Source organism: Pipistrellus kuhlii, unplaced genomic scaffold (assembly GCF_014108245.1).
Source record: "Pipistrellus kuhlii isolate mPipKuh1 unplaced genomic scaffold, mPipKuh1.p scaffold_m20_p_13, whole genome shotgun sequence".
Taxonomy (NCBI): Eukaryota; Metazoa; Chordata; class Mammalia; order Chiroptera; family Vespertilionidae; genus Pipistrellus; species Pipistrellus kuhlii.
Window position 1 is genome coordinate 17,578,712 of NW_023425438.1, and position 27,256 is coordinate 17,605,967.

Here is a 27,256-nt window from a genome sequence, read left to right on the forward strand (position 1 = left end):
TATTCAGATTCCTATTACTTGAGGATCTCTGTAGTATGTACTTTGTCTATTTTAATATTTTTAAAATGCTATTTTCCCACCTTTTACTGTTATTAGAAAAGAGTTTCCTTGGTAAAAGAGTAGGCTAGAGCTTATGAAAAAGTTAATTTTTTAACTTTAAATTACTTGAGGTTTCACATAGAATTGTATGGGTTTGTTTTGTTTTAGGCTCTTAAATGATTATGTATTTCTTTTTTTATTGTTTAAAGTATTACACATATTAGTACATATGTCTCATTTTCCCCCCTATTGATCTTCCCCCAGCTTCCCCTACTCCCCATCCCATGCCCCCACACCCCTCCCCCCTCAACCCCTATTGTCTTGTGTTAGAATTGTATGTTTTAATAGTGCAGAGAATTCCTATGGATGGCAAAAGAAATGTCTTCTATGTATGCCTAGAAATGTGGCCTCAGCCTGTGAAAGAGCAAATTCTTTGAGTCAGAAAGCCTGTAGGACATTTTTGTCCAATATTTGAAGATAGTGAAAAGGGATAGATATATTGTAGTAGAGTCACCTGCCAGAGCCACTTGGTTAAGATTTATGGCAATATATGCAAATTTAAACAACTTCAATGCACATTTTTGTCCCGTCAAACTCTATTTTTACAACAACTCTGGTATGAGAGGCAGCCGTGTTCCACATCTACTCTTCTGTCCTAATGACAGCTTATTAAAATGCAGAGCGTTCGTGGTGTATGCTTTATTTTTCTCTGACTGAAATGCCTGCGGCAGGGTAGGAGGAGTGTGCTGTGAGCTCTTATCAACTAATACCCGTCCTCACAGTACCTTACTGATTCTGATTAGCGGATAAAATACCCTGCATACAGGTGACCTTTTAAATCTCAGCACGAATGACATCAGGGTGCGATAGGAAGGATAGGAAACCAAGTGATAAAACCAAATGACCCATTTTCGTCCTTGTCAGGCTGTCGTCTAACGGAACTGAGTGTCACCAAGCTAGACAAGTGCTCCTCGGTGGAAAGCCACTCCATCTGAGTCAGGGGTGGCTCAGGGGGTTAGTTACCTTTGTCAGCTGTCACTTCCGCCTTCCATGCCAGATTAATCCTAATTAGGATGGACTCAGCCTCGTACTTCATGGAAAATGTCCTGCTTTCATGTAGAAGAGCTGTGGCTAGAAAGGAAGCATATTCCCACTGCTTTTCAGATGGGCACACACGGAATCTCAGATGGTTTTCTGAAACCCGAAAGGAAAGGACACAGGAATCTGGTGGATATTTTGCATTTGCACCTTTTATTTCTGTGGTGTACGTAGTACAGGAAGAGAAATTGGCCTCATTGGGTGTCTCCATGTTTCTTTCTCTCCTCAGATGCAGACAGACATGCTGAAAACTCTGGGAGTCCGCTGAAAAGCAAAAGCACCAGGAAACCTTTGGCATGTATCATTGGGTATTTAGGTGGGTACTTTCTATCAATAATAGAGGAAGAAACCTCAACAACGTCTGTATCTTAGAAACATTTGGCTATCCTAAATGGACATACCTCAATTAAATTCCAGCCTTTTGAATAGCTGAAATTGGATACCTTCGCATGCAGAGTCAATTTATCTTGTTTTGGAAACTTCCTTTATTACCAAAATATTCACAGCAGACACAGTTATGGATTTGTTTACTTTTTTCCAAAAAAGTCATTGAATAAAAATGCAATGTGTACTCATGTATATAAATACAGATTAAGCAATAAAATGAAAATAAGAACCATTAAATTATTAATGAATGAATAGTCTTAGGATTGTAGATTCTTTTTAAATATTTTTATTGATTTCAGAGAGGAAGGGAGAAGTAGAGAGAAATAGAAACTCAATGAGAGAAAATCATTGCTCTGCCGCCTCCTGCACTCCCCCTACTATGGATTGAACCAAATACCTAGGAATGTGCCCTGACCAGGAGTTCAACCTTGACCTCCTGGTTCACAGGTGGGTGCTCAATCACTGAGCTACACTGGCAGAGCCTAATATTATGATTTCTATCCTTCTAGTACTTCAGTCCTCCTTCCCTTAAATAGAGAGAAAAGGATTGGTTTATTGACCTTTTTTTTAAAAAAAAAAAAAAAAAGATAAAACTGATTTTTAACCTACCTTAAAAAAATTTATAGTTTTGATGTACCAATCAAGATTACTTTGAAAGAGGAGCATTTATATTTCTTTCTGAAAGTTGCCAAAGATGATGGTTCCATTTACATGTTGAAATATCACAATTAACGATAGCGTAAAAAATTACTGGGCAATGAACTCTTCTTTTTTGGCAAAGGCTTAAGATAATTTGCAAAATAATGGTTCCTAATGTACCTAGAAGATATAATGGCGTATTTCTAATAGTCTTGCCTTTTCATTTTCCCAGTAAATGAAATATGTAGTCAGAGTTGCACTGAACCGTATTGCTCTGTCAGAATTTGTGGTTATGAAGTGTTCAAACTTTAGACAGCCAGTCACTTAAATCAAAGGGTAGCCTTGAGCCTTGTATATTATCTGATCCTCACCGCGCATGCCAGCAGCAGTCAGAAGCTCTCAACTCCCTCTTCGATGCTAGTCTGCCACTTTATTTCTTGTTTTATTCCTCGGGGGGCTAACGAGTTGCTTTGCTAGCCCCTGCACATATCACAGGATTATCATAGGCATGGCCTAGAACATGGTGGTTAAATCCTTGAGGTCTGCTGTCTGTCTTCCTTGCAAGACCTAATCCTAAAAGACCATTCTCACCTGTAAGGCAAAGTTTCTGATCATAAAAAATAGAATATAGCGTTGCACATTCGTTGGCCTCCCCACAGGTAATTGTGTATCCCTCCTGTGGGTAAACTGGTGTGGGTTCCTCCCAGGTATGCTCAAAGCTGAGCTGTCCTGCTAGCGAATTTATATCCCTACATGACATAGTTCTGAGTATTTACTATGTACAAGACACTGTACTAAGTGGTTTGGGAACTCCCAGATGAGTAAGACCTTGCCTTCAAAAACCTTAGTCTCCTGGGGGAAAGTACACAGGTTAAGACAGTTAAGGATTCTGTAAAGGAATTACAGGTGATATGCACTGGACACTTGGAGGAAGGAGTAGTTATTTCTGATGAGTATTAAGGCAGCCTTCATGAAGAAAGCAATATTTGAACTCAGCCTTGAAAGATACATAGGATTTGAAAAACAGGAAAATAATATACTTCCCCTTATGAGGCCAAGAGAACCGGATAAGGGCCTCAACGAGTCAAGGACCCAGAAAGCTCAGGGCATGCAAGTTTGCCGGGTCTGGATGGAGCGGAGAGTGTGGAGGTTATAATAAAAAATAAGGTTAGCATCCTGGCCGGTGTGGCTCAGTTGGGTGTTACCTCCTGCACCCGAAGGTCGCCAGTTGGATTCCCAGTCAGGACACATTGCCTGGGTTGTGGGCTCCATCTCCCGTAGCGGGTGTGCAGGAGGCAACTGATGGACGTTTTGCTCTCACATTCATGTTTCTCTCTCCCTCTCTTTCTAAAAATCAATAAGAAATACATATTTTTAAAATGGGGTTAGCAGACCTTCCATGTTATTTTGGAAAAAGAAAAATCAGCGCCATATTTTGGTTAGTACTCGACCCAGTTTCGACAAGTGTAGGATTTTGCCCAGAACAAGATACAGTAATTCTAATAATGCTAAAGGCTCTTCCTAAATTTCAGTAAAGGAGACTGTTATCCTGGCCCTCACCTGGAAAGAAGAGTGGCTTGTGCATGCTTGGCACACTGGGTGTTAACTCAGAATCAGTGAGCAAGTTTAGCTTTGGAGAGGAAGCGGTGGCTCGGTACCAGCACTAGACTGCGGTCCTTAAATTCCAGTTCCTACGGTATTGCAATTGCCGTCCCTCTACTCTGTCCAAAAAAATGGTTGGTTTTGGGCTGTGTGCCTGACAACAACATGCTTCACTTAAACACACATATACCACGCGCACATGATAGTTCTGTGCTATGTCCTCTTTTCTTCTTCTGCTTCTTAACTCTAGTAGTTGGAGTTTGGCGTCAGATTTCATGTATATCAACATGCTCTGGGCGGGGAGTGATTGAGGCTGGTCCCGTACCCTGAGTGCAGAACCTGAGGAGGAACCCTGTTTTTCAGAAAGCTCTATGCTCCAGATCTGGGTACTTGCTAAGTTCTGGTTTGATAGAACATGGAGGTGGTTTTCTCTGAGGCTGCCTCTCCAGATCCTTTTTGGATTGCTAATAATCCCTTAAAATTCCCTTAGTAGAGCTTGTATTTAAGTGACCTTCTATAGTTTCCCCCCCCTCCTTTTTTTTTTCTTACTTGTACTGACAACATGAAGCTAGAGCTCCAGCTAGCAAGAAAGAACCAGCTCACTTTTGATAAGGAAAGCAGTCATGGCAACAGCACTTGAAGCTGATTAATTATGCAAGTCCTTGGGAAAACAGGCTGGCTCCCAAGGAAGCGACTCTCAGCTCATTAAGAAATAAGATGTGTGCCTATTAACCAGGGAAGCTCCACACAGAGATTTTTCATACCATGTTCTGAGTTGTGAAACCTTTTCTCCCCACAACCCCACCTCGTCAGAGATCCATCCTTCGAAGAAACCTAGTGTGATTCGATCGACACCAACTCTACAAACGCCAACTACCAAGCGGATGCTCACCACCCCGAATCACACAACTCTGAGCATTTTGGGGAAAAGGAACTACAGTCATCACAATGGGCTGGGCGGTAAGTAAGCCCACAAATGCAGGGGCTGTTCTGATATGCCGGGCCCGTGGCCACTGGTAGGCACCCTCTGCCCCAGTTTAGAACGTATAAGTAAAAGTGTGGTGAGGGGAATAAGAGGGAAGGTGCCATGGCGAAGACGTTTGCCAGGTGATATTCCTCCCCTTCAGGAGGGACATTTCTGACCCCACTTCCTCTCAGGAGGCTTGCTCGGAGATGGAGTGTGTATTTAGCAGGCTGCCTCTGCTGGGTAATAAGGTTCTTGCTGGGATGCACACTCACTGCTCATTTATATTTCCGTGAGCAGAAGGATGATTTCGCCTTCTGTCTGAGACAGCAGTGCTCTCTGGGGTTCTTCAGCCTTCTGCGGGCTGCTCTGAATTTGACATTTGTCCCCTACTTCTTTCATCTGATAATTGTTTTTAATTGCTCAAGAGTACTGTAAGTCACGGACAGAATTGCCCGAGTGATGCCCTAAATGCAGAAATAACAATTTGTTTCTAATGGAAAAACAGAACTATCGCCTCTTATCCATTACTTCTCTTGGGCTTTGGCCATCTGATTTCAGGTGGAATTGAGTTATGTTCCCAATGGAACTATAAAGCATCCAGGCAATATGCACTGTTCATTTCAATAGTCCTGGAGTTTGAAACGGTCTTGATTGTTTAAATGCTGGCATTTATTTGTGAATTAAACCCTTTCCAGGCTTTTCATGTCTTATGGAGCACTAAATTCCTTCAGTGACAGTGATTTTTTTTATCATGAGGCCTTAGATCAAGGTGCAAAATTGACCTTCTAGTAATAATTTTGCATGGTGTTCTTCCCCCCCCCCAGAATGACTTTTGGTGGTCATAATGATGTCAAAATGAATAAAAATTTGAGGGTGAGGAGTTTAGTTTACATTTGTAGGCTTATCAATGGTTGTAGATATGGCTTTCAAGAATTTAGCTATACAGTAATCTGGCAGAAACAAACTTCCTCGCTAATGAGAGCACTGGCCATCATTGTCACGATATGCCTAATGTCTAAACACCACAAGACGGGGGAATGATTATGTCAAAATGTGGAGATGGGATTTCTTTCCAGCTTTTCCTTGCCCACAGTCTGGCGCCCTTGCATTCAGGCTTAAGTGGAATCAGGAATCTTTCTTTTCCATCTCATTTCCCTGGCCTCTCTAGGTTTATAGTCTCACTGCAGAAAGCAAAAAAAGTAAGTTCTGGTTATTTGACATATATGTATCAAATGAATGTATATACCTGTACACATATTTTCTTTATGGAGAAAGATATATTTTCCACTCACACCCCTTGGTCATGGTCATTTGGGTCCCAGTCCTGCATTGCAGTTCCTGTTGCTCTTTCCTTGTATCACGGGAAACTGTCTCTTTGGGAATTCTAGAAAACAAAAACAAAAACAAAAACAAAAACACAAAAAAACTACTTGTAGTGTTAACTCTTTATGGCTGTTTGTCCCTTTTCCTTCTGAATGAATGCTGCTACAAGGTCATTGTTTCTCTGAACAGGAGGAATGGACAGGGCATATAATGAATCCCTGGTGTTATGTTGACTGAGACCTTCAGCCTCATTGAGGAAAAGACACTTGCTTCATTTTCTGAGAGACCTAGCTATTGAAACCCTTTTTTCTTTAAGATCCATTTGACTTTGCTCTCCTGTCATGGTACAGAGAGAAAGGCTGGTGACCTGCTGTACCTGTGCGCTCTCATTTGATTCACACAACAGAAGGCGCAGGTCAGGGAATTTTACTGTTTTGTATAACATTTAGCTCTGTCTGCCTAGCACAGTGCCTGGAAGGTAGTAGGCACTCAATAAATGCAAATCGAATAAATGAAAGTGATTGAGAAAACAAGACCTAGAGAGATGCATTAAAGTTTTCACAATTGCTAGGTACTACATAAATAGGTTGGGATTTCCCAGCAGGTGTGACTGGTAGGAGCATCTGTTCTTTCTTTCTTTCTTTTTTCTTTTTTTTAATATATTTTATTGATTTTGTACAGAGAGGAAGGGAGAGAGATAGTTAGAAACATTGATGAGAGAGAGTCATCGATCAGTTCCTCTTGCACACCCCCTACTGGGGATATGCCTGCAACCAAGGTACATGCCCTTGACCGGAATCGAACCTGGGTCCCTTCAGTCCCCAAGCCGACGCTCTATCCATTGAGCCAAACCGGTTTCGGCTGTTCTTTTGACCACTGTTATAAATAAAGTTGTGGCTCCCAACTGCACTGTATTTGTCAGCAAAATAGAAACTACATAAGTTATTTTAACAGCTAATACAAAAGTCAGTATGGCAGATGTTGAGGGACAAAAGAGGTAAATGGGGAACATGGGGTTGGTGGTGGTGATGGCCTAGGAACAGCCACCATCCCCAAGGTTGGAAGAGCAGAAGAAAGAAGTTGGGGTTTTCACAGGTAGAAGCTCAAGGAGGGCCCTGAGGAGCTGGAACTCAGAGCCCTCGGGAGGCCCCTCTTGGGTGGCTGCTGGCACCTGTCAGGTGTGATGAGGCTGGTTCTGTGGGAAGTAAAGCGGGGGAACTGGAGCTGTTATTGGGGTGATGCTGACAGGAAGAGGAAAAAAACCAGTCTCTTCTCCATCCTTAAGCTTTTCATGCTCCCTCTTAGCACCCCCTACTGGTGTGACAGGGAACCTGGTGGCTAAGGAGAAATGTGTCTGCAGAGTCCCAGCCCCAGCATCACTGCTGCCTAGCACACTGCCTGGAACTTAGCAGGTGCTCATTGCTAATTGAACAGAAGTGAGTTGAGATGGATGGGTGTGGTGCTAAGAGACGAGTGCAGCAGATATACACATTTTGGGAAAATGTCCCCATTTTTGTATTTCCAGTGGACCTTTTTCTCGGAATAATGCGTCTGTTTCTCATTTCTTTGGGATATGGAATGCTGAACTAACCTGAATTTACGAGATGACCTCAAAATACCAGAACAAATGTTAGGCTAACAGTGAGTTTTCATGGGATAGTTGATGTTGTCATATGCTAGAATTGATAGATACAAACTCATGGGGAAGCCAGGCCCCTGTGTGATCCAATAATAAAATCAATTAGCATTGCCACTTAATTATCAGCAAGTCAAAACAGGATTTTGATGGACAGAACCAATTTAAGGAAATGAAACCTGTTTTTTTTGCCTCTGTGATGCACATAATTTGTTGTTACAATGATGAAAAATTCTTCACTTCCTTTATATGACCAGATTTTGTAAACACTTTATGAGCTAAGTGTTATAACCTGCATTTTATTATTTTGTTTGTATCTTATTTTTTGAAATATATTTTTATTGATTTCAAAGAGGAAGGGAGAAGGAGAGAGAGATAGAAACATCAATGATGAAAGAGAATCCACTGATCAGCTGCCTCCTGCACGCCCCACACTGGGGATCGAGCCCGCAAACTGGGTTTGTGCCCTGGACTGGTGAGCTCTATCCACTGAGCCAAACCAGTTAGGTCTATTTGTTACTTTAAATTTTTTATTTTAATTTTATTTTATTATACTAAATAAAATAAAATAAAATAAAAATTAGACATTTAAGCCTAACTTGTGAAGTAATCACCCTTATAGGTCTAGTACCTAACTGGAACTGGCATTTTAATCATGAAAAAACTGAAAAAGGCTCAGACAAGTTAAGGGATTTGCCCAGAGTCACACGGCTAGCCAGTAGCAGGGAGGAGATTGAGACTTCAAGGTCAGTGTTGTTTCCCTTGGCCCAATAAGGACCCAGATTGGTGTGTTGAGTGCAGCATGTACCTGGGAGGTGTTTAGTTTTCTGTGTGTAGGAGAGAGGTGTGTTTGTAAATATAGAGAGGAATATAGAGGGTGTTTTTCTTTGTTCAGACTATGAAGTATAAGCCATCATCCTATGTAATAAAATGCTAATATGCAAGTTGACCGGATGGTGGAATGGCCGGTTTCTATGACTTGCACTGACCACCAGGGAGCAGACGCTCAACACAGGAGCTGCCCCCTGGTGGTTAGTGTGCTTCCACTGGAGGAGCACTGCTCAGCCAGAAGAGACAGTGCTAAGGATGTCCGACTGCTGGCTTAGGCCCACTCTCCATGCAAGTTGCATCCCCCGAGGGCTCCCGGACTGCAAGGTGGCTCAGGCTGGGCTGAGACTCTCCCCGCCCCCCCAGCCCCGCAACTGCATGAATTTTTTGCACCAGGCTTCTAGTTGTCCAATAAAAGCCTTCACCTTCTTTTCCTGCCTCCCTGAAACTCCTCTGCCCATATTATGCCCTCTCCTTTTTTTTTTTTTTTTTTTTTTTTTAACTTAGGACATAGAAGCTATATTAGTTTCAGAGAAAGGAAAGAAAAAAGAGAAAATTCACAGAATCACCTTTAGGTGAAATGTGTTTAAACTAAAGTATATGCTATTCCCAGCACTGACTCTATACACACTCTATCCACTGAGCCAAACCAGTTAGGTCTATTTGTTACTTTAAATTTTTTTATTTTTTTTATTATACTAGTGATTAGACATTTAATTTGTAGTAGATGCTAATTAAGTGTTAATATTCCTTCCCCTCCTTTAAAGGAGAACTGTTGTTATTTTAGAAATTTTAGGATATCAATCAAAGTTTTTTTATAGTTGTATGTGGATTGTATATAAATAAAATGTCAATTCTTTCCTTATAACTACATTGCTTCCTTCCCTCAGAGTATGGTTCTCAAAAATGACGCATGCGCTTGCTTGAAGGTAAATGGTTGCACATCAGAGGAGGCCAGCATCTATAAAGAGAAATGGCTCTTGATTAAGTTATTCAAAGGCTCATTGAAGACCGGGAATTAGGATTATAGAGAAGACTCACTTAGCTTCCTACAGGCCCCTGTAATTAGAGACCCTCCAGCAGAGGGGGTGGGACATCATGATCCCGAGACAGTGGAATCTTTTTTCAGAGTGAAGGCTGAGTCAGGAAAAACAAAAAAAGACAAAGTGGAGAGGGACAGATGAGCTGTACAGGCATCTCATCCTCTCCTCACCCACTAAGAAGATGTCCTTGGTTGCCCCCTGCTGTCAGATGCTTGAGTTGTGGTCAGTCAGCAGATCTTTTCATTCTGCTGCGCAGGGACAAGAGGACTGCCTACCATGTCCCCATCAGTGGGGACCGCTGAGAACAGACTGTGCTGTGGAGTGAGTAGACCAGGGGAGCATCGACTGGAGGTGCCCCTAAGCCTTTTCGGAGATAACGGCTTTGGTCCCAGGGGTCCTACTCAGTGTGTCAGGAAAACCAAAGCAACAGGCTCAGATGAGAGGTATTTCCAGTGGGACAGAGTCCGGGCATCCGAGCCAAGGAAATTGATGAATTGTACAATAAGCTCTTTTTAATCTGCTCTCCTCTGGCTTATTTCCCCTGGGGTATGTGAGTCCACCGTAAATCTAATTTTTTTTTTTTTTTCGTACTTGCTTTCTACATTGAGTAATATTATTTCTCCCAATCTCCCATGTAGAGAGAATATCTAACATGGACGTCTCTAAGTACAATATTATGATCTGGGGTGTGAAGACTGTCCTTTTGATGACTTGTTTCTGAAATCAGTGACTCAACAGTTCCAACTGTTTGCATTCCAACCCGGGGAGATGGGTGGTGGTGAGGACCATGGTACCAGGGAGAGAACTCAGGGACCGCATCTGCTGCCTTCACAAATCCCAGTAAAAATAGACGGCCAGGAACAGCTGATGGCTCTCCTAGGCATGCTTCAGCCTAGCCTGCCTTCTGTCAAATGTTTAATGCCATTTCCAAAGACTATATTTTTGAATTTTCCAAAACATTGTTTATGGAAGAACATTGAGTACCCTAGACTCACCTCTGGTCATCTTCTCTCAAGGTATAATGTTATATAACCTCGTTAAGTACATAAAAGTGCCTTCAAGGTGTCTCTCTCCCCCCCTTAGACCCCTCCCCCCGCCACCTTCACCAGTATTTTTTTTTAATGGGTCCTTATGGCTGCAGGGTTTACTGAATGTGAAGCAATTATAGCAGAGTGTCTAATGTATCTAGGAGAGGTCAGGATAGTTGAAGCATTATCTGCGAGCAGTGGAGGGATGTTCCCTCATACTGTGTGAAGCTTTGGGTGGGGGTTGCAGAGGAAGACAGACTCAAGTACGTTAGGCATGAGTCATCTACAACTTGGTGTTATGGTATATTCTGGTAGGATGCCAAATTAGCCACCCCTGGGACCATGCCTGGGTTTGCTAATAATCGGATACTTCTTTCCAGTCCTTGAGGGAAGTACTAGCGTGTGAGCCTATAAGAGGTCTATGCCAGAGACCCTCTCAGAAGTGTGGAGGTCTTAGAAGGGTGACAGAAGTCCATGGTAGTTACTCAGGGGTCAGCTCTGGACTCCTTGAAAAGTATCTCTGTTTACCTGCAAGGGTCATTACAGGAAACTTATAAGCCTGTAATGGTCTATCCCTGTGTCCTTCCATTTTCAGTGACATGTAGAAGGTGAACCTTTGAGAAAGAAAGTGAACCTTTGACTTGAAAGCTGGGTCCCAGGGTTTTTTTTAGATGCCTGGGAAACAAAAGGGAAGAAACAGCAGAGGGAGGGCTGGTCCCTGAAAAACACTCTTCTTTGGAATAGGTTCAACTCCTCCATCAAAAGAACAGGCACAAGCCGGGACTGGTTTGGCTCAGTGGATAGAGTGTCGGCCTGCAGACTGAAAGGTCCCGGGTTCGATTCTGGGCAAGAGCATGTACCTTGGTTGCGGGCACATCCCCAGTGGGGGTGTGCAAAAGGCAGCTGATCGATGATTCTCTCTCATCGATGTTTCTAACTCTATCCCTCTCTCTTCCTCTCTGTGAAAAGTCAATAAAATATATATTTAAAAAAAGAAAAGAAAAAAAAAAAGAACAGGCACAAAATGTCTGAGCAAGCCCCTGGGACATCAGTAATAGGTGCCCCCAGGGCAGTAAAGACCAATCCCCCAAACCAATGGATTTGGGCACCCCTCTGAGCAGTCAGTCTCTCTGGATCCCAGAGAAGGAGTGAGAAGCCTTCTGAAACTGCAGAGTCCCCAGAGCAATGGAAATGGAAAAATTTGTCACAGTCTAGTTGATATGGGTCCCCCACTGGGTTCATTTTGAGCTGCTCAACCTTGCTCTCCTCTGTTTCCTGTTTTCCCTTCCGGATGGTTGAGCATTCTTTAAGCTCAGAAACTATCTGAGTTATAATCTATGTGTTCTCCCCCAACCAAATATTTTTTTATTAGCAACTATTTCCATATTAATGAATATGAAAAATAATTAATGTAAAATGAGGAGCAGGCTTGAAGGGAACTTTGTTAGATGGCTGTTCCTAAAGAGGATATCTGAGAAGACTGTTTTCGTGACCTTCCCATGGCAGCTTTACTGAGTGCCTACAGGAGCTTCTTTGGGGCAGTCAGTGAGCAAGGCCAAGAATGAGTGCTGGGAAATATGGCCAACCACCTCGAAGGCACCTGAGAGCAGTCAGCAAAAAAGTCATTCAGACGTTAGATATTGGCCCTCACCCACTGGTCCTCAGATTTTCTTCTTGTTTCTCCAGTTTTCTTTCTCTGGGTCTTTTTACTCTACTTTCTGGAGACTTTCTGAATGTTATACTCTAACCAGACTTGTCTATTTAGCGTGTCAAATTCTGCTTCATCTATTTTGAAGTTCTGTTATTGAATATACATTTCTTTTATTGTATATGTATTTAGAATTTTTGTCTTTTTGAACATTTTATCATTATGAAATGATCTTTCTTTCTGTTAACACTACTTGTCTTGAAGTCTGTTTTGTCTGATGTTAATATGAGCACAACAGTTTCCTTTTCCGCTTGTTTTTATTTATTAAAATTAAAATATATATATATATATATATATATATATATATATATATATATATACCATCACCACAATCAAGATAATAAACTTAACCATCACCCTCAGACATTTTCTTGTACCCTTTATAATCCAGCTTCCCATCCTCTCCATCCCATCCCAGGTGGCCATGGATTTGCTTTTGATTACCACAGATTAGTTTATGTTTTCTAGAATTTTATATGATGGAGTCATATGGTTTGTACCTTTTGTCAGCTTGAATAATTTTTAGAAATCTATCTTCAAGTTCACTGATTCTTCCAATAGTATCAAATCTGCTTTTAATTCCATCCAACAAATTGTTTATTTCAGATTTTATATTTTTCAGTTTTAGAATTTTCATTTAGTTTTTTTTTATATTCTTCTATGATACAATCATCTTGTCATCCATAATATCCAAATTTTTCTATAGATTCTTTTTTTAAAAAAATAGTTTAAGTTCACATCTGCTAATTCTAACATCTGAATTATCTGTTAATCATCTTCCAGTGACTTTTATTTTGGTTATGGTTGCATTTTCTGGCTTCTCAGGTCTAATAATTTTTAAAATATATATATTTTACCGATTTTTTACAGAGAGGAAGGGAGAGGAATAGAGAATTAGAAACATCAATCAGCTGCCTCCTGCACACCCCTTATTGGGGATGTGCCTGCAACCAAGGTACGTGCCCTTGACCAGAATCGAACCTAGGACCCTTTAGTCTGCAGGCCAACGCTCTAATCTTCTGAGCCAAACCAGTTAGGGCAAATTTTTAATGAATGCTGGTCAGTGTGGGTGTAAGGTTGTAGAGACTTTGGCTTCTGTTATTTTCTTCTGCAGAGTATTGAATTTTGTTCTAGAAAGCAATTAAGTTGGCAGATCACCTCGACTATGTGGAGGCTTGGATTAAAGCTTCATTAGATCTGGTTTATTTCCATTTTTTTCTTAGTCTCATGAGCTTTCAATGGAAAAACCAAATTGTTTGCCCATCCCCTCTAACTTTGCAGAACTTGAATCCTAAACTCTGTCTTCTCAGCACTGGGTAGCTGCTGCGGTTGCTGCTGGCCTCTTTTAGCCTTCCAGCAGATGTTTCCACTGGGCTCCTGGGAGTCTCACCTGCACACAGTAGTAGTTCAAAACTCAGCCAACCCTGGCCGGTGTTTCTCGGTGGTTAGAGTATTAGCCCGCACACCCGAAGGTCTCAGGTTTGATTCCAGGTCAAGGGCATGCACTTGGGTTTGTGGGTTCGCTCCCTGCCCCCAGTAGATCTTTTCCTGGGGCCTCTGCCAGGGCTGCCCTGCTGGGGACCTCTGTGTCTGCTGCGTGTGGCTCTCGTTTTTTGCTCCAAGGCAATGCAGTGAGGCCGGGGAACTTCTGAGCGGCCGGGGGGCAGGTGATAAGCATTGGGCTTCTTCAGCCTGGAATGCAGAGAGGTGGCATATCTCAACGTAAAGCCATGGCCGGTGTGGTGAAGGCTGGTGTGAACCCTGATGCCAGGTCTTGAGATGCTGGGGGGAGAGGGTTGCTTTGGAAACTGGTAAGTTGAGTATAAAGAGATGAAATTTACCATGGCAGACCAGACACTTGAGAAACTATTACAGGTAGCTCTTCTGGCAGATGGCTTAAGTCTATTGGGGTTTGGACAAATAAATGAATGACAGAACTCACCTCCGCCCTCTCCCCAGCCAAAAAAAAAGAGAGAGATAGAGGCTTCTAAAATGTAATGACACATGTATAGCCATTAATTCATACACCAAAGAGAATAAGCATGCTCTTACGGGGCTGGGTAGAGAACAGGCAGCTGGCTGTAGTAGGAAAAACTTGACCTGAATTAAGATCTAGGTTCGAATCTTGATTCCTCAACTTAATTTGCTGTGTGACCTTGAGCAGTTTCCTAACCTTTCTTACTCAGACAAGGTTCTGATGAAAGTTATAAATAAGTCCATTACATAATTTTCAGTAGACTCCATAAAGCAAAGGTTAGCCCGAGTCCTAACTGAATCACCTGGGTTTTTACTGAACACGTATTTGCTGAGCCCTACCAAATACCAGGCTGTGTACACATATCTCCCCTGTTCTAGAAAGGCTCCTGAGGTGAAGGCGCAGCTCTGCTCCGTCCTGCAGACCTTCCTCAGGAGGGCGGGAGGCTGTGAAGGTGAGCGTCCCCGTATCCTCTGCTGGTCGCAGGTGGCATGCATGGTGGGCGCCGAGTGCCACCTGGGCCGGCCGGCCTGATCCCCGTCTCAGCAGACAAGCCCCGCTTCTCTCCACGCCACTTTGCTAATAACCAGGCCACAGGTTTCACAGCCCACTGATAACGCCAGATGGTGATGATATGGGTTTCAGCCACTTCTGCTTTTCATTTACTCATTTCTACTGAGAGTCTGTAGGTGCCCAGCTCTGGGACAGGGGAGTCGAAGGTCTTTGGGGGAAGTGGAGAGGGTGAGAACGAGGGACCCTGTGGGTGTCTGAGGTTTATTCCCCTCCTACAAAAAATCGTGTTTCTAGCATCTGAGTGCCCACATCCTTCTGATTAATTAAACCATTGTGTTCCCATTCCTTAGCCTCTGGTCACAGAGGTTCCGTGATGTCAGTCTGATAAGCAGATAAGCACTGGTCTGTGGTGGTGTGTGGGGGGGGGTGTGCACCTGCAGTGATGACTAAGACTGCCCACCCAAGACCCAGCATTTAACACTCCAGGAATATTCACATGTTTTCTTGCCTCAGTGAACGTTTCCCTTGGTCCAGCCTTTAATTGCATTGTGAGCTTTTATTTGAGTTCCTGCCCAGTTGCCATGTTGGTGGGAGGCCTGATTCCATCCCTCCTCATGTTGCCTCTGCCGTCGGAACTTATTTAACCTCGACCCCTTTTCTTTCCTTTTCCAGAACTCACATGCTGCGTGTCAGACTGAGCTACCCCCATTTCATCCTGTAATCCAAGACTGGCTCCGCTGCCCTGCTGACGTCCAGGCCGTACCCGGGAAGGAGGCGGCCCTGTCCCCAGCACCCCATGGAGACTCGATGCGGGGGGAGGGGGAAGGAACTGGAGGGGTGCACGTCCAAAACGCCGAGTCTCCCCGTGTGAATCAGTGTCACCTCGCTTTCCTCAGAGACCTCGCTGTCCCCCGAGAGACCTGCCTGAGCATTACGGGAAAGAGAGAGCCACTCCGCCTCCTCCCTGCTCACACCCTGCACCCTGCACAGCAGCTCTGGGGGCAGGGGGGCGGCTGAGAGCTCCGAGCCACCGCTGCCCTGCATGCACCAGCTCAGCTCTGTTGTCAGCGGTTCGACTGTGTACGGGAGGGACATGGCATCTTTCTGAATGGATTTTCCTGAGCAGATGTGCCAGTGTTTATGCAATTCACAGTATTTCCCTGGTCCTCACTGTTCCTGTCACTGGCTTTTTCTCACTTGGCTTCATAGTGATTTTTTTTTTTTTTTTAACGGGGAAATTTTCCTCTGTGCCTCCTGCATCCTATATTTGATCCCTTCCCTACCTTCCAAGGTACAGACTCACCTGAGGTTCTGACGAATGATAAGAAAAGTGTCTTTGGGAAGCCTGTGCATTCTTCCTATTGTCTGTATTTTGTCACCGAAGAGAAGCTGGCGTTCTGTGTGGTCCCTAACAGCCCCCGCTGGAGCAGGTGTTTACACCGAGCCAAGCATGTCTATCACTGTGACAAGCTGCTTGTGTGTTGTCCCATTTGCTTACGGCCAGACCAGCCAGCGGGGCACTGCAGCCAGGTTGCTCCTTCAACAGGGCTCTTTCTTAAGCAGATGGAATTATTTGGCCACGGAAGGTGAAGTGGGAGAGCTGGGTGTGCAGGTGGGTCTGTGACTAGGACACCGTGAGCCCCCACCCTTCCTGTCCAAACGCTTCTGTGCGCACCTGTGCCTGGGCCCCAGGAGACCTGCCTGCAGCCTGGTTTCCACCGGCTTGGGCTCTGTCTGCTGTCAGCACCAGCCCTTGGTGGCATCACAGGCTGTGCCCTGTGCTCTGTGCATACAGCCGAAGGGCCAGGAACTTGGTGCTGCCCTGGCTCCCCGAGCAGATGTGAAGTCTGGCTGCTCCCCTGCCCTCCGTTTGCAGGTTCAGGCTGCAGAGCACCCGGTCGCAGCACCAGGAGAAAATGAGCCTGGCCTCCTGCTGTCCATGGGGCCTGCAGCCGGGAGGCAGCGGGGCGGCTGAGGGTCAGTTCTCCGAACAGCCAGGCAGTTGCAGGACAGAGTGGCTGCAATTGAGTGGATCCCACCCCCACAGTCCCCAGGCAGAGTGACGTGTCACTGAGATGAGCGTGACATGCTGGTGCCGCTCTGCAAAGAGGATGTGATGATGCATGCTGCTGACGGCGAGGCTTGGGGTCTGAGCTGCCTTTTCCTCTTCTGGTTTTGCAGTCACGGTGGCTTCTCTCCGGAGGAGGCGTTGGCTCTCAGCTTAGGCTCCCGCTGGGGTGACCCGGGGACATTCTCACCACTGCCAGCGCCTGGGCTATTCTGGGCCTTGGCTTGGGGCTCCGCGGGAGGGCCTGTGTCAGAGGAGCTCCGTGAGCGGGAGGAGGTGGCAGGTCTTGCCCTGAGGGCTTCCCAAGAGAAGCCCCTTCAGAAAAGACCCTGATTCGGGGGACAAAGGGGACAACTGGCTTCACAGCACACGCCATGTGTTCTTGAGAGACACGGGGAAGCTGCCTCTCTGTGCCCTGCCCAGGATTTATTCTCTATTTTTTAAAATATATTTTATTGATTTTTTACAGAGAGGAAATGAGAGAGACAGAGAGTTAGAAACATCGATGAGAGAGAAACACCGATCAGCTGCCTCTTGCACACCCTCCACTGGGGATGTGCCCGCAACCAAGGTACATGCCCTTGACCGGAGTCGAACCTGGAACCTTTCAGTCCGCAGACCAACGCTCTATCCACTGAGCCAAACCGGTTTAGGCTATCCTGAGTGTATTGTGCCTTGTGGACGGTGAATGCTCCCCTCGCCCTTCCACTCCTCACCCCCGTAAAACGTGCCTGTCGGTTAGAGAAGCAGTGGGCTGCCCATGACGCTGCTCCAGCTTCATTCTCTGCCTTGTTACCAGCCCAGGAGAGTGGAGACGGGCCAGGCCAGGCCTGAAGGAGGAGCGGGGAGGCCCGGCCCAGGTCCGGGGCACATGTAGCTCTGGCACAGGTGCAGCTCCTTTGAGCCACGTGTGCCAAGCAGGCTCTTCCTCCGCCTTGTGGCCAGAGCTGCTCCGCAGCTCCCTCCTCCTACGAAGAGGATGTTGAGTCAGAGCTCACGTTCTCACTTCACCTCTGGAAAGCCCCGCAGCGTTCGAGTGAACACTTCCAGGGAAGCGGAAGGACGCCAAGGGGCCCCCGTCGTTGGCCTTTGCCGGTCTGAGCACTCGGTGCTGACAGGCTTTCTCAGCCACCCCCTTCCTGGGGCCGCCCTGTCACCATTGTGTGTGTCAGTGTTGTGCGGTGAGCTTGCGGGCGGACATACAGCCTGTGTGCGTGTCCATGCGCAGCGGGTGCTCGCTGAGCCAGGTCTGCGCTCCCTTGGATGAGATCCCAGAAGCTCTGCAAGTCACCTCCCGCTCCTCCTCTCGCATACCCCTGGGAGCCCCCAGTTTCCTCTCCGGAGCGGGTGTGAAAGAGAAGGACACCAGGCTGGCTTGTTAGCTCGCCTCTCACAAGTCCACCTTGACCTCAGCCCAGTTTCTGTGTCAGTGTCCAACCAGGAAAACAGAAGCCTCTCTGAGTATCAAAACAGAGGGGTTTTACTGCAGGTAATCGTAGCACAGAAACCAGGAAAGCTGAGAGGCCGAACGGGTGCGGGGAGCAGTCCCGAGGTGAGTCGGAAGGCTGAGGGGACACGGCAGAGGCCATGTTACAAGAGCCCGGGCACAGGAACGCTGGGAGGAACCTGGGACCATAGGGAGCCTATCCGCAGGAGCTGCAGCCACAGGAGGCACGGTCCTCGCCAGAAACCCCCCAGGCAGAGACGGGAGAGACAGGCCGGCTTCTCCCGAGCGGGTCCCTTCCAGATTTCTGCAGGTGCCTCTTGTTAGCTAGCCCCAGCTGGAAGCTAGCCCACCTGGGGGCCTGGGACAGGCAAGCTTAATGGTCAGCTCCCCACCACTCAGCGGATCCAGGGAGGGCGAGGAGCAGGTCTGAGGGTAACCAGACCACGACATGTGTGGCCTCCGTCTGCTCTGTATCATGCCCGAGCCTGGGGTTCAAGCCCCATGCCATCCTGAGCTCCTGGTGAGGGGAGATGGAGGAATGGCCCCTGGGTTTCTATAGATTTTTTTTTTCATTCTACCCAGAGAGGAAAGTGCATTTGGGAAAAAGGAGGGAGGGAGAAAGCCTTTATTCTTAACAGTTCCTGACTTCCTTTGGGGGACTTGACCCATGTAGCAGCCCCCCTCACCATGCCCCTCAGGAAAGCTGTGACCCCGTTATCCGTCCACCCCTGCCCCACGTCGCTTCCCCGATCTCTGGTTTCCCTGCCGGAGAACAGTGACCCAGAACACGCATCAGTGGTCATGCGTGTTCCCCCAGGACCATTCCTTCAGAGAGAGAGATTAGTGTGCACTGTCTATCTGTAATTAGATGCCACCTACTAATCCATTTGTATCATGTTTCCAATAAATGTATGGAAATGACGCCTGGTTATGCTGTCCTCTGCTGGGACAGCGGCTCAGCTGTCAGGGGGTGTGCACAGAACCCTGGCCTCAGGTGCTTCTGGTCTCAGGTGCTGCATCCCCCGCTTAGCTGAGGGCCTGGGGGAGTCACAGGCCAGGCCAGCGACCTGACGTCCCCACATGCTGAGACTCTCCGGGTTTGCATTTTCTTCCGCTGTCCCATAAGCCAAATGGAGGTTTTGAGAAGCCAGGTCACTCCCATAGGTGGCCTTTGACCCTGTGTCCCCGAAGCCTGGAGGTGTGAGGAGCAACAGGCAGACGTTTGCCCATCAACCACTTTGCACTGCTCTGCCCGGTGCCGGCCGCGGGGGGTGAGCTGAGGGCGGTGCTGTGCTCGGGGCCTGGGGGAAGGCTCCTGTGCAAAAGGAGTAGCCACAGAAGCTGTGTGTCCCACAGACAGAAGCCCGGCACCCTCGTCTCAGCCCATCCCCCTGGGGCCTGAGAGGCAGAAATAGCAATATCTGAGTTGACTCAAAAGGCAAAGGGAGCCTGATCAAATGCCCTGCATCCTCCCTTTCTTTCCTGGCGCATGCCGGGTAGACGTTATTCTCTGTGCGGATCTTACTGGTTCCAGCCTGTCTGACCGCTCTGTACACTCTGCCTCAGTTGCTCTGCTGGGCCATTGCAGGCTCACTCGAGGCTCCTCCAGCCCATGTTTGGGGGAACACCTGTGAGAGGGAGAGGGAGATAGTGCCCCCCACCCCCACCATGGAATCTCTAAGGTGCCCCGTGGTTCTTGGTGTCTTTTTATCTAGACTTTTCATCCTGACTCGAATAATTCCTTCTTTCTGGAAGCTGATCTGTAGAGCTCAGAGTGTCCCATGCCCTACCTGCCAAGGTGTACAACCTTAAGTTCCATTGCCGAGACTGGGTTTTTTATGGTCAAACTTCCTCAGGAGGTTCCGATCTTGCTCCTGGACTGCAGGGGTCACTGGAGGAAACCATGTGACCTGTAGGGGTTGTTGCTGCCCCACAGCTGTGGGTGCCGACTCCCCAGGGGCCTTTGTGCTGCTTGCTTAGTGGCCTTTCTACATGTTCGCTAGGAGCTTGTTTTCTAAAAAACAAAAACAAAAAAAACAACAAAAAACCAACACCACGTTTTCATTTATTTCAGAGAGGGAGGGAGAGAGAGAGAGAGACATCAATGATGAGAGAAAATCATTGATCGCTGACTCCTGTACACTCCACACTGGGGATCGAGCCTGCAACCTGGGCAGGTGTCCTGATCAGGAATCAAACTGTGACCTGGTTCTTATGTCGACACTCAACCACTGAGCCACGCCGGTCAGCTGGTCAGGAGCTTGTTTTCTCATTTTCAGAACCAGCTATTCCAGCCCTTTGTCACTCCCTAAGCCCTCACACACACACCAGAGCCAAGCCGTCTAAGAATCCCTTCACCTGCCTTCCCCTCCGCCCCAAGGCCCTCTGTATGCAATAGTCCCTCTCCAACAACCCAAGGAGGCACCCCGGCACCTCTGGAGGACCCTTCTGGCACCCACATACTGAATCCCTCCCTTCCTAACCCCCGCCCCCCCCCCCTTTTTTTTTTTTTTTGCAGTAGAATGTCCTGACTCTGACCAGACTATCACTTACTAGCTATATGACCGTGGGCAAGTTATTCAGCCTCTCTGTGCCTCAGTCTCTTCATCTATAAGATAGGATAATGGTATCTACCTCATAAGGACTACATACATTGTACAGTGCTTAGCACAGGGCCTGGGCAGAGTGTTTGTGTTTGTTCTATCATCATTTTCTCCCCTCTCCCCTCATTTTCACTTTCTCTCCCCTTTCCCACCACTGGATTTAAATTTCCCCATCTAGTCAACACAACAGCCAGAACAATCCAACCACCACAATTTCTGTCCTCTACTTAGCTTCACCTGCAGCTATTGGCCTATCTCCCTGTGCTGGCAGGCACATTGGGAAGAGGGAAGGGTTGTCTCCATTGCTTCAAATCTCATTAATTTCTCAACCCATTATAGCACTTTATGGCTTCCATCCCGCCCCTCCTCCCAGCCACTCACTGAAATTGCTGTCGATAAAGGCATTAGTGACCTAATTGCCAAACCCGACACTGTGTTCAGTCATTGCACTTGAACTTTCTTGAGCCTTGGAAGCTGTTGTCATCATATTACTTTTCTTTGCTTATGACACTGACCCCGTCATTCGCTACCCAGAGAAAAGCTAAGTAACATTCAGATACTGCTTATAGTTCTTTTCTCCAGATTTTTTTACAAAGACAATTTCAGTTACAGTGGTGGGTCACCTGTGAACCCCGTTCCCATGTTCCTCCATTTCACGAGCAAGCATTTCTCTTTCATTTGGTGTTTATCACCCCAAATGCATGATTTTACACAATTAATGCATATCTATGAATCTATAATCAATACAGAACATGTTTTGCATATTATTAAATTTTATCAAAAAGACAGTCTATCACTTTTTTAAAAAATTAATCCTCACCCGAGGACATTTTTCCTTTGATTTAGAAAGTCGAAGGGAGAGGGAGAGACAGACAGAAATATCAATGTGAGAGAGACACATCAATTGGTTGCCTCCAGAACATACCCTGACCAGGGCTAGGGAACCTGCAACTAAGGTATATGCCCTTGTCTGGAATCGAACCTGGGACCCTTCAGTCGGAGAGCTGATGCTCTATCCATTGAGCCAAACCAGTTAAGGCCATTCTATCACTTCTTAAAAAGCTTGTGTTAAGAGTACCAGACAATGGTTTGTTAATCCAGGTTTTCAATCCAAGATACTTGAACAGACTGTCAAACACACGCTTTTGTTTTCATTTAAATATATATATATATATATATATATATATATATATATATATATATATATATATATTGATTTCAGAGAGGAAGGGAGAGGGAATGAGAGACAAACATCAACAATGAAAAAGAGTCATTGATCACCTGCCTCCTGCACACCCCCTACTGGGGATCAAGCCCCAAACCCGGGCATGTGCCCTGACCGGATTCGAACCACCACCACCACCGGTTTACAGGTCAATGCTCAACCACTGAGCCACACCGGCCGGTCACATCCTTTTATTTTCAGATCAGCTTTCTTCAGCATGCAATTAGGAGTTCTGAAAGTGCTTTATTTTTTTCATGAAGCACTTTGCAGCCTGTCTGCGTATTTTATGTTTGGCTTTTACCCTCGTAAAAGGTGCCTTCGTTCTGCTCTTTTTAATGGGCACTCTCTATACTCAAGCAGAGAGATTGCCTTGCCTTTTTATGTTCTTACTGCAAAAATCCCTGCTTTCCTTCCTATTAGAGGCTTCTTCTGGGCATTTTACTGGGTCTTCCTCTACGTGTCTTACTTGTGGGGATTTTTTTTTAAAAAAAGGATGATTCTTAGTCTTCTTCACTCTTTCCTCAGGTGACCCCATCCATTCCCAAAAGCTCAACTTCGAATTAGTAAGAGGAAGATTTTGAAATCCTACTTCCAGCAGGAGTGATGACTATACATGTTTACCTGGAGGTCCTCCGACTTGTCTTCACTCTACCTGCTCCTCCCAGCCGGCTCTGCTACTTATGTGCTGTAGGTGATGGGGACCTCCATCACCTACAGTCCCCTGTTTCCTTACCTAGACTGTGCCCCATGCTGCCCCTCCACAGTCCCCCCACCCCGCCCCACTGCCTTTATTCAGGTCCTTGCTTGGAATACAGACCGTTTCCTATGTGGGTCAACTCCCCCTCCCTCTCACAAGTCTGTCCACAGTGTTACCAGAGCTGGCTGATCAAAACGCCTAACAAAGCATCTTTGACTTCTTAAAAACCCACACATATTCTCCTTCCTGCCATATTGATGGTCTTGGGGCCAATCCAGGCTCCTGAGCTCGCAGGGCCCAGCCTGCGGGTCCTGTCTCCTAACTCAGTGCCTAGGCCGCCTCCTTTCTTGCCTCAGTGATCTCCTCACCCCTCTCTGCGCACCGAGTCGTTTCACAGCTCTGTGCCCTGTCCGTGCTCTTCCCCTCGTCAGGGACGCTGTTCCCTTCACTCTTTTCCTCATCTTCCAGGACTCAGCTCCCACGCATCGCCTCGCTGACGCTGGGCAGAGTAACCGGTAGCTCTGTCTGTGCTCTCAGGCGCATTGCTCCCTCGGGTACCCTGGGTTATCCTGGCTTGGGCTGCATTCGATCTGTTTGCAGGTCTGTCTCTCCCAGAAACTCACAGATGGAAGAACCCAGCCCAAGTGACAGAAAGGGGTGTCACCTGGCCCCTCCAAGCTATCTCCTCGTGTTTCTGTCCCCCGGGGCCTCCTGCTCCACTCCTCCACTCTTGTTGCTGCCTCTCCCAGGGACTCCCTCGGCTCCAATACTCCTGGAGGCTGGGGACTGAGCACTTTTTCGAGCAGCCCCACCCGGGCATACGGCCAGGGCATGAGTGAGGAAGGCAGTAATTGGCGGGGGGGGGGGGGGGGGCGAGAAGAGGGTGGGGAAGAGGAGAAAAGATGGGGGAGAAAGCAGGCTGTTGAAGTGCAGGATTGTCTACAAATGAGAGGGCAATGCCCGGGGTAGTATGAAGTGAGCTGAAGGCAGGCTGAATAAAGACCCCGTTTCTTCATCCGGGTTCCAAATAGTGTAGGTCCCTGGGCGGGCTGTCTACTTGGTGTGGATTTTGAACAGCGCCCTATCTCTCCTCTTGCTCTGAATGTCACCTGCTGTCACTCAGAGGGACAAGCAACTGGAACCCATGACTCTGCTCCTGGGACTTCTGTGCGGGGACAGGGGATGGGGAGGATAGCAGGCAGGACTGGGTTGGTGGGCCTGTGGCCACTAATCATCCAGCATTTACTGGGCACCCACCAGTAGCCAAACACTAAGCTACAAAGGCAGACAAAAAACTCTGACCTTGAGCCCCCCAGGCCCAGCAGGGCTGTAAGACCTCCCCGGGGGCCCAGTGGGCTTTGGGGCCTTGTGAGGGAGGGGTTCAGCAGTGCTGTGGGGCCTCCCAGGGGCTCAGCAGGGGTGTCCTCCCATGATCCTGAGGACACCGTGGGCTCCAGTAGAAGCACGGCACTCGGGATGGCTTCCCCACACTGTCCCCAGAGTTTCCCTTCACCGTGGGGCATTCCCTTTGACCCTACTGGTGCCAGGACTGGATGGACCCAAAGATATTTACTTTACTCAGGTTCCTTCAGAAAGCCAAGAGAGGCTTGCATTTTCAAAAGGAAGTTTATTCCTATTGAAAGGGACAGACGAGAAAACGCAGCTGCTCTCAGCCAACAGCTCGGACCCGGGCCCGGGCGGGATTGGGCAGCTGTGCAGCCAGCCCTCTATCTTCGGGAGAGCTCCTGCCATCAGACTCCTCCTGCCCTCCGAGTGGCACCAGGGACACACGACTCGGAAAGGCCACGACTGCTCCTCTCCCTGCCACCCACCTGGCTCCTGCAGGCGTCCCCTGTCCGGTTGATGGTGGCAGTCTCTGCGGACAACAGTCCAGGAGTGACCTTGTCCCTCCGAGCCAGGCCCGTGCACAGCCGCAGACTCCAGCCCCTCACTCCAGCGGGACCTCCAGGAAGCCTGCGCCTGCAGCTTCTACCTCCTGGAGGCCTCCTGGGCGCGGGCAGGGGGCTGGCTGGAGCTCTCATCGCTCCCGGGGCCCTGGGAGCCCCGGCCGAGGCCCAGCAGGGCCCGGCACTGGCGGAAGAAGCTGGGACTGGAGAAGCAGTAGAGCGCGGGGTCCAGCACGCTGTTGAGGTAGGTGAAGGCCAGCGAGCCGTGGAAGAGCTGCGAGCAGACGTCCAGGGCGCGGCAGGCGCGCAGGCGGAAGGCCACGTGGGACGCGGCGCCGAAGAGCACGCTGGGCAGGAAGCAGGCGGTGTAGACGGCCACCACGGCGGCCAGCACCCGCAGCGCCCGCCGCGGGCCCGCCCGGCCGCCCAGGCCCCGGCGCCGCCGCCCGAGGGTCCGCCAGATGCTCGCGATGGCGAAGAGGATGAGCGCCAGGGTCACGAAGAACTCCAGGAAGTACAGCGCCTGGTGCCAGCGCAGCCAGGCCCCGGGGCTGTCGGCCAGCTGGTAGCTGATGCAGGACCCCGCGGGAGGGGTGGCCAGGAGCAGGTGCCCGTGCAGGAGCAGGATGGCCGCCCAGATCCCCCCGGCCACCCGGGCGGCCGCGCGCCCCGAGGCCCGGCTGAGCGCGCGGTGCGGCCACACCACCTTCAGGTAGCGGAGCAGCGCGATGGCCGCGAGGAAGGCGGCGCTGGCCGAGCGGTTGGCGGCCACCAGGAACAGGTTGGCCCTGCAGGCGGCCGTCCCAAAGCGCCAGGCCTCGCCGTGCAGGTAGTAGTCCACGCGCAGGGGCAGGCTGGCCACCAGCAGGAAGTCCGCCGCCACCAGGCTCGCCAGGAGCACCACCGTGGCGGTCCAGGGCCGCGTGCGTGCGCAGAAGACGAAGAGGGCCAGGCCGTTGCCCAGCAGGCCCAGCACGAACTCCGCGCCCAGCATCGGTGCCAGGACCGCGGCCACCCGTGGGGAGGAGGAGGCCGGGAGGCAGCGGGGAAGGGGAGAGCTCAGGTTATGGGATTCCATGGGCTGCTGCCTGGGCCGGGGAGCTGGAGAGAAGGGTGCCCTCTGTCCGCTTCCAGGAGGGTGCGGGGATGAGTGCTCCCCATCAGCTGCCGCCGCAATGAGTCAGGATGCCGGGGTTTTCATAGGTATCCTCGAAGAAGCCACGGAGAAACACCCAGGGTTCCTGTTTGATAGCAAAGAGGAACCCCAAGGCACGCCTTCCCTTCTCTTCCCTTCCCTTCCCTTCCCACACTGGCTGATGCCCCGCCCCGGGTCTCTGAACCCAGCCTGGAGGGAGGCATCGGTGCTGCCCCTGGCAGAGGAGGAAGCAAGGCTCAGCAGGGGGGAGACCCTGAAGTGGGAGGAAGTCCCACCTGGTGGGGACAGTGTATGTGGCTCTGCGTGGTCAGACACCTGCTTGCTGAAGGCAGAGACCTGCTTGCTGAAGGCAGAAGCTGGTCCTGGAAAGCCATAGCTTCCAGGGTCCTGCAGACCACCCTGGACAACTATCCCTACCGTCTATCATAATGACAGGCTGGACGGCCATCCCCCTGCCCCCACAGCTCCAGTGGGGGGACTACAGGCCCGACAGGATGTTGTGCAGAGAGAGGGAGGTAGGGCATCCATACACCTGACAGTGCATGGCCTGGGGGAACTAGCCCGCTTTGTCCTGCCAGCTGCTGGAGTTACTTCCAGATTCCTGATGATTCCAAAGCCTATGATGGTCCCACGTCCAAGTACACAATGAAGCACATCCCATAGGCAGAAGGCTCCCCGGCTGTGATTTGGGGACCTGGGGGCTTCTCCCCCGGAAACAGAACAATCCTGGGAATACTGGAGTTTCCCTGTCCACTGTCCACTCCACTCCGCCTCCACCCAGCATGCGCAGAAGAGGGGGGAGTGAGAGGCTGGGGCTGGCTTTGGGCCAGGTGCAGGTCCTGCTATATCCCATGGTGAGGCGTTCTCATGAGCCCATGTGGCCAGGTCCGAGGGCAGAGACAAGATCCTAGGGCGCCTGACAACCCGGGACAGCACCAGGGGAGGCTGAGGTTCCAGGTTCCAGGCCCTGGCACCCGCCCTTGCCAACTGACCGTGGTCCGCAGTGTGCCATGTGCTGCCAACCCTGCCTAGGCCTCTGGGTTTTAGGCATCGTGGCCACTGGCTCCTCTCCCATGGATCCCCCTGACCTGGACGTCCGTCTGGCCAAGGCCAAGGGCAGTCAGGCTGCGTCCAACTGCAGGATGCAGGGTGGTGAGACCACCAGCCTGAATGCTGAGTGCAGACAGGCCTTGGTCGGAAAGAGAGCGGCCTGCTTTCCAAACTTCTCTGAGCCGCGTCTTCAAAGCGGTGCTACCGCCTTCCTGGAGAGTTGTGAGGATGAAAGAAGGCAACGTATTGATATGTAAAAACTTCTAGGGAATTCGCTGGCACAGAGCTGGCGTTCAACATCGAATGTTCATTATTTT

At 48.7% G+C, this 27,256-nt stretch overlaps 2 protein-coding genes across 10 annotated transcripts in view; one reads left to right on the forward strand and one right to left on the reverse strand.

Annotated features, from left to right (window-relative positions):
- MTA3 (metastasis associated 1 family member 3) overlaps nucleotides 1-16,129 on the forward strand; it is a 111,159-nt gene extending 95,030 nt beyond the window's left edge. For 4 of the 9 annotated variants that reach the window (XM_036435144.2, XM_036435145.2, XM_036435141.2 and 1 more), the window contains exons 15-17: nucleotides 1,367-1,453; nucleotides 4,579-4,725; nucleotides 6,245-6,303. In XM_036435144.2, the coding sequence (XP_036291037.1) occupies nucleotides 1,367-1,453; nucleotides 4,579-4,725; nucleotides 6,245-6,288 (278 nt within the window). In that variant the 3' untranslated portion in view covers nucleotides 6,289-6,303. Of the gene's footprint in view, nucleotides 1-1,366; nucleotides 1,454-4,578; nucleotides 4,726-6,244; nucleotides 6,304-14,653; nucleotides 14,728-15,458 lie in introns of those variants that run through there. The other 5 variants (XM_036435147.2, XM_036435148.2, XM_036435143.2 and 2 more) reach the window with 3 other exon arrangements.
- An 8,686-nt stretch (nucleotides 16,130-24,815) lies between these two features.
- OXER1 (oxoeicosanoid receptor 1) lies at nucleotides 24,816-25,811 on the reverse strand. Its single transcript, XM_036436112.1, has one exon. It carries the CDS (start codon nucleotides 25,809-25,811, stop codon nucleotides 24,816-24,818), a length of 996 nt encoding a protein of 331 aa, XP_036292005.1.
- Between the last annotated feature and the right edge of the window lie 1,445 nt (nucleotides 25,812-27,256).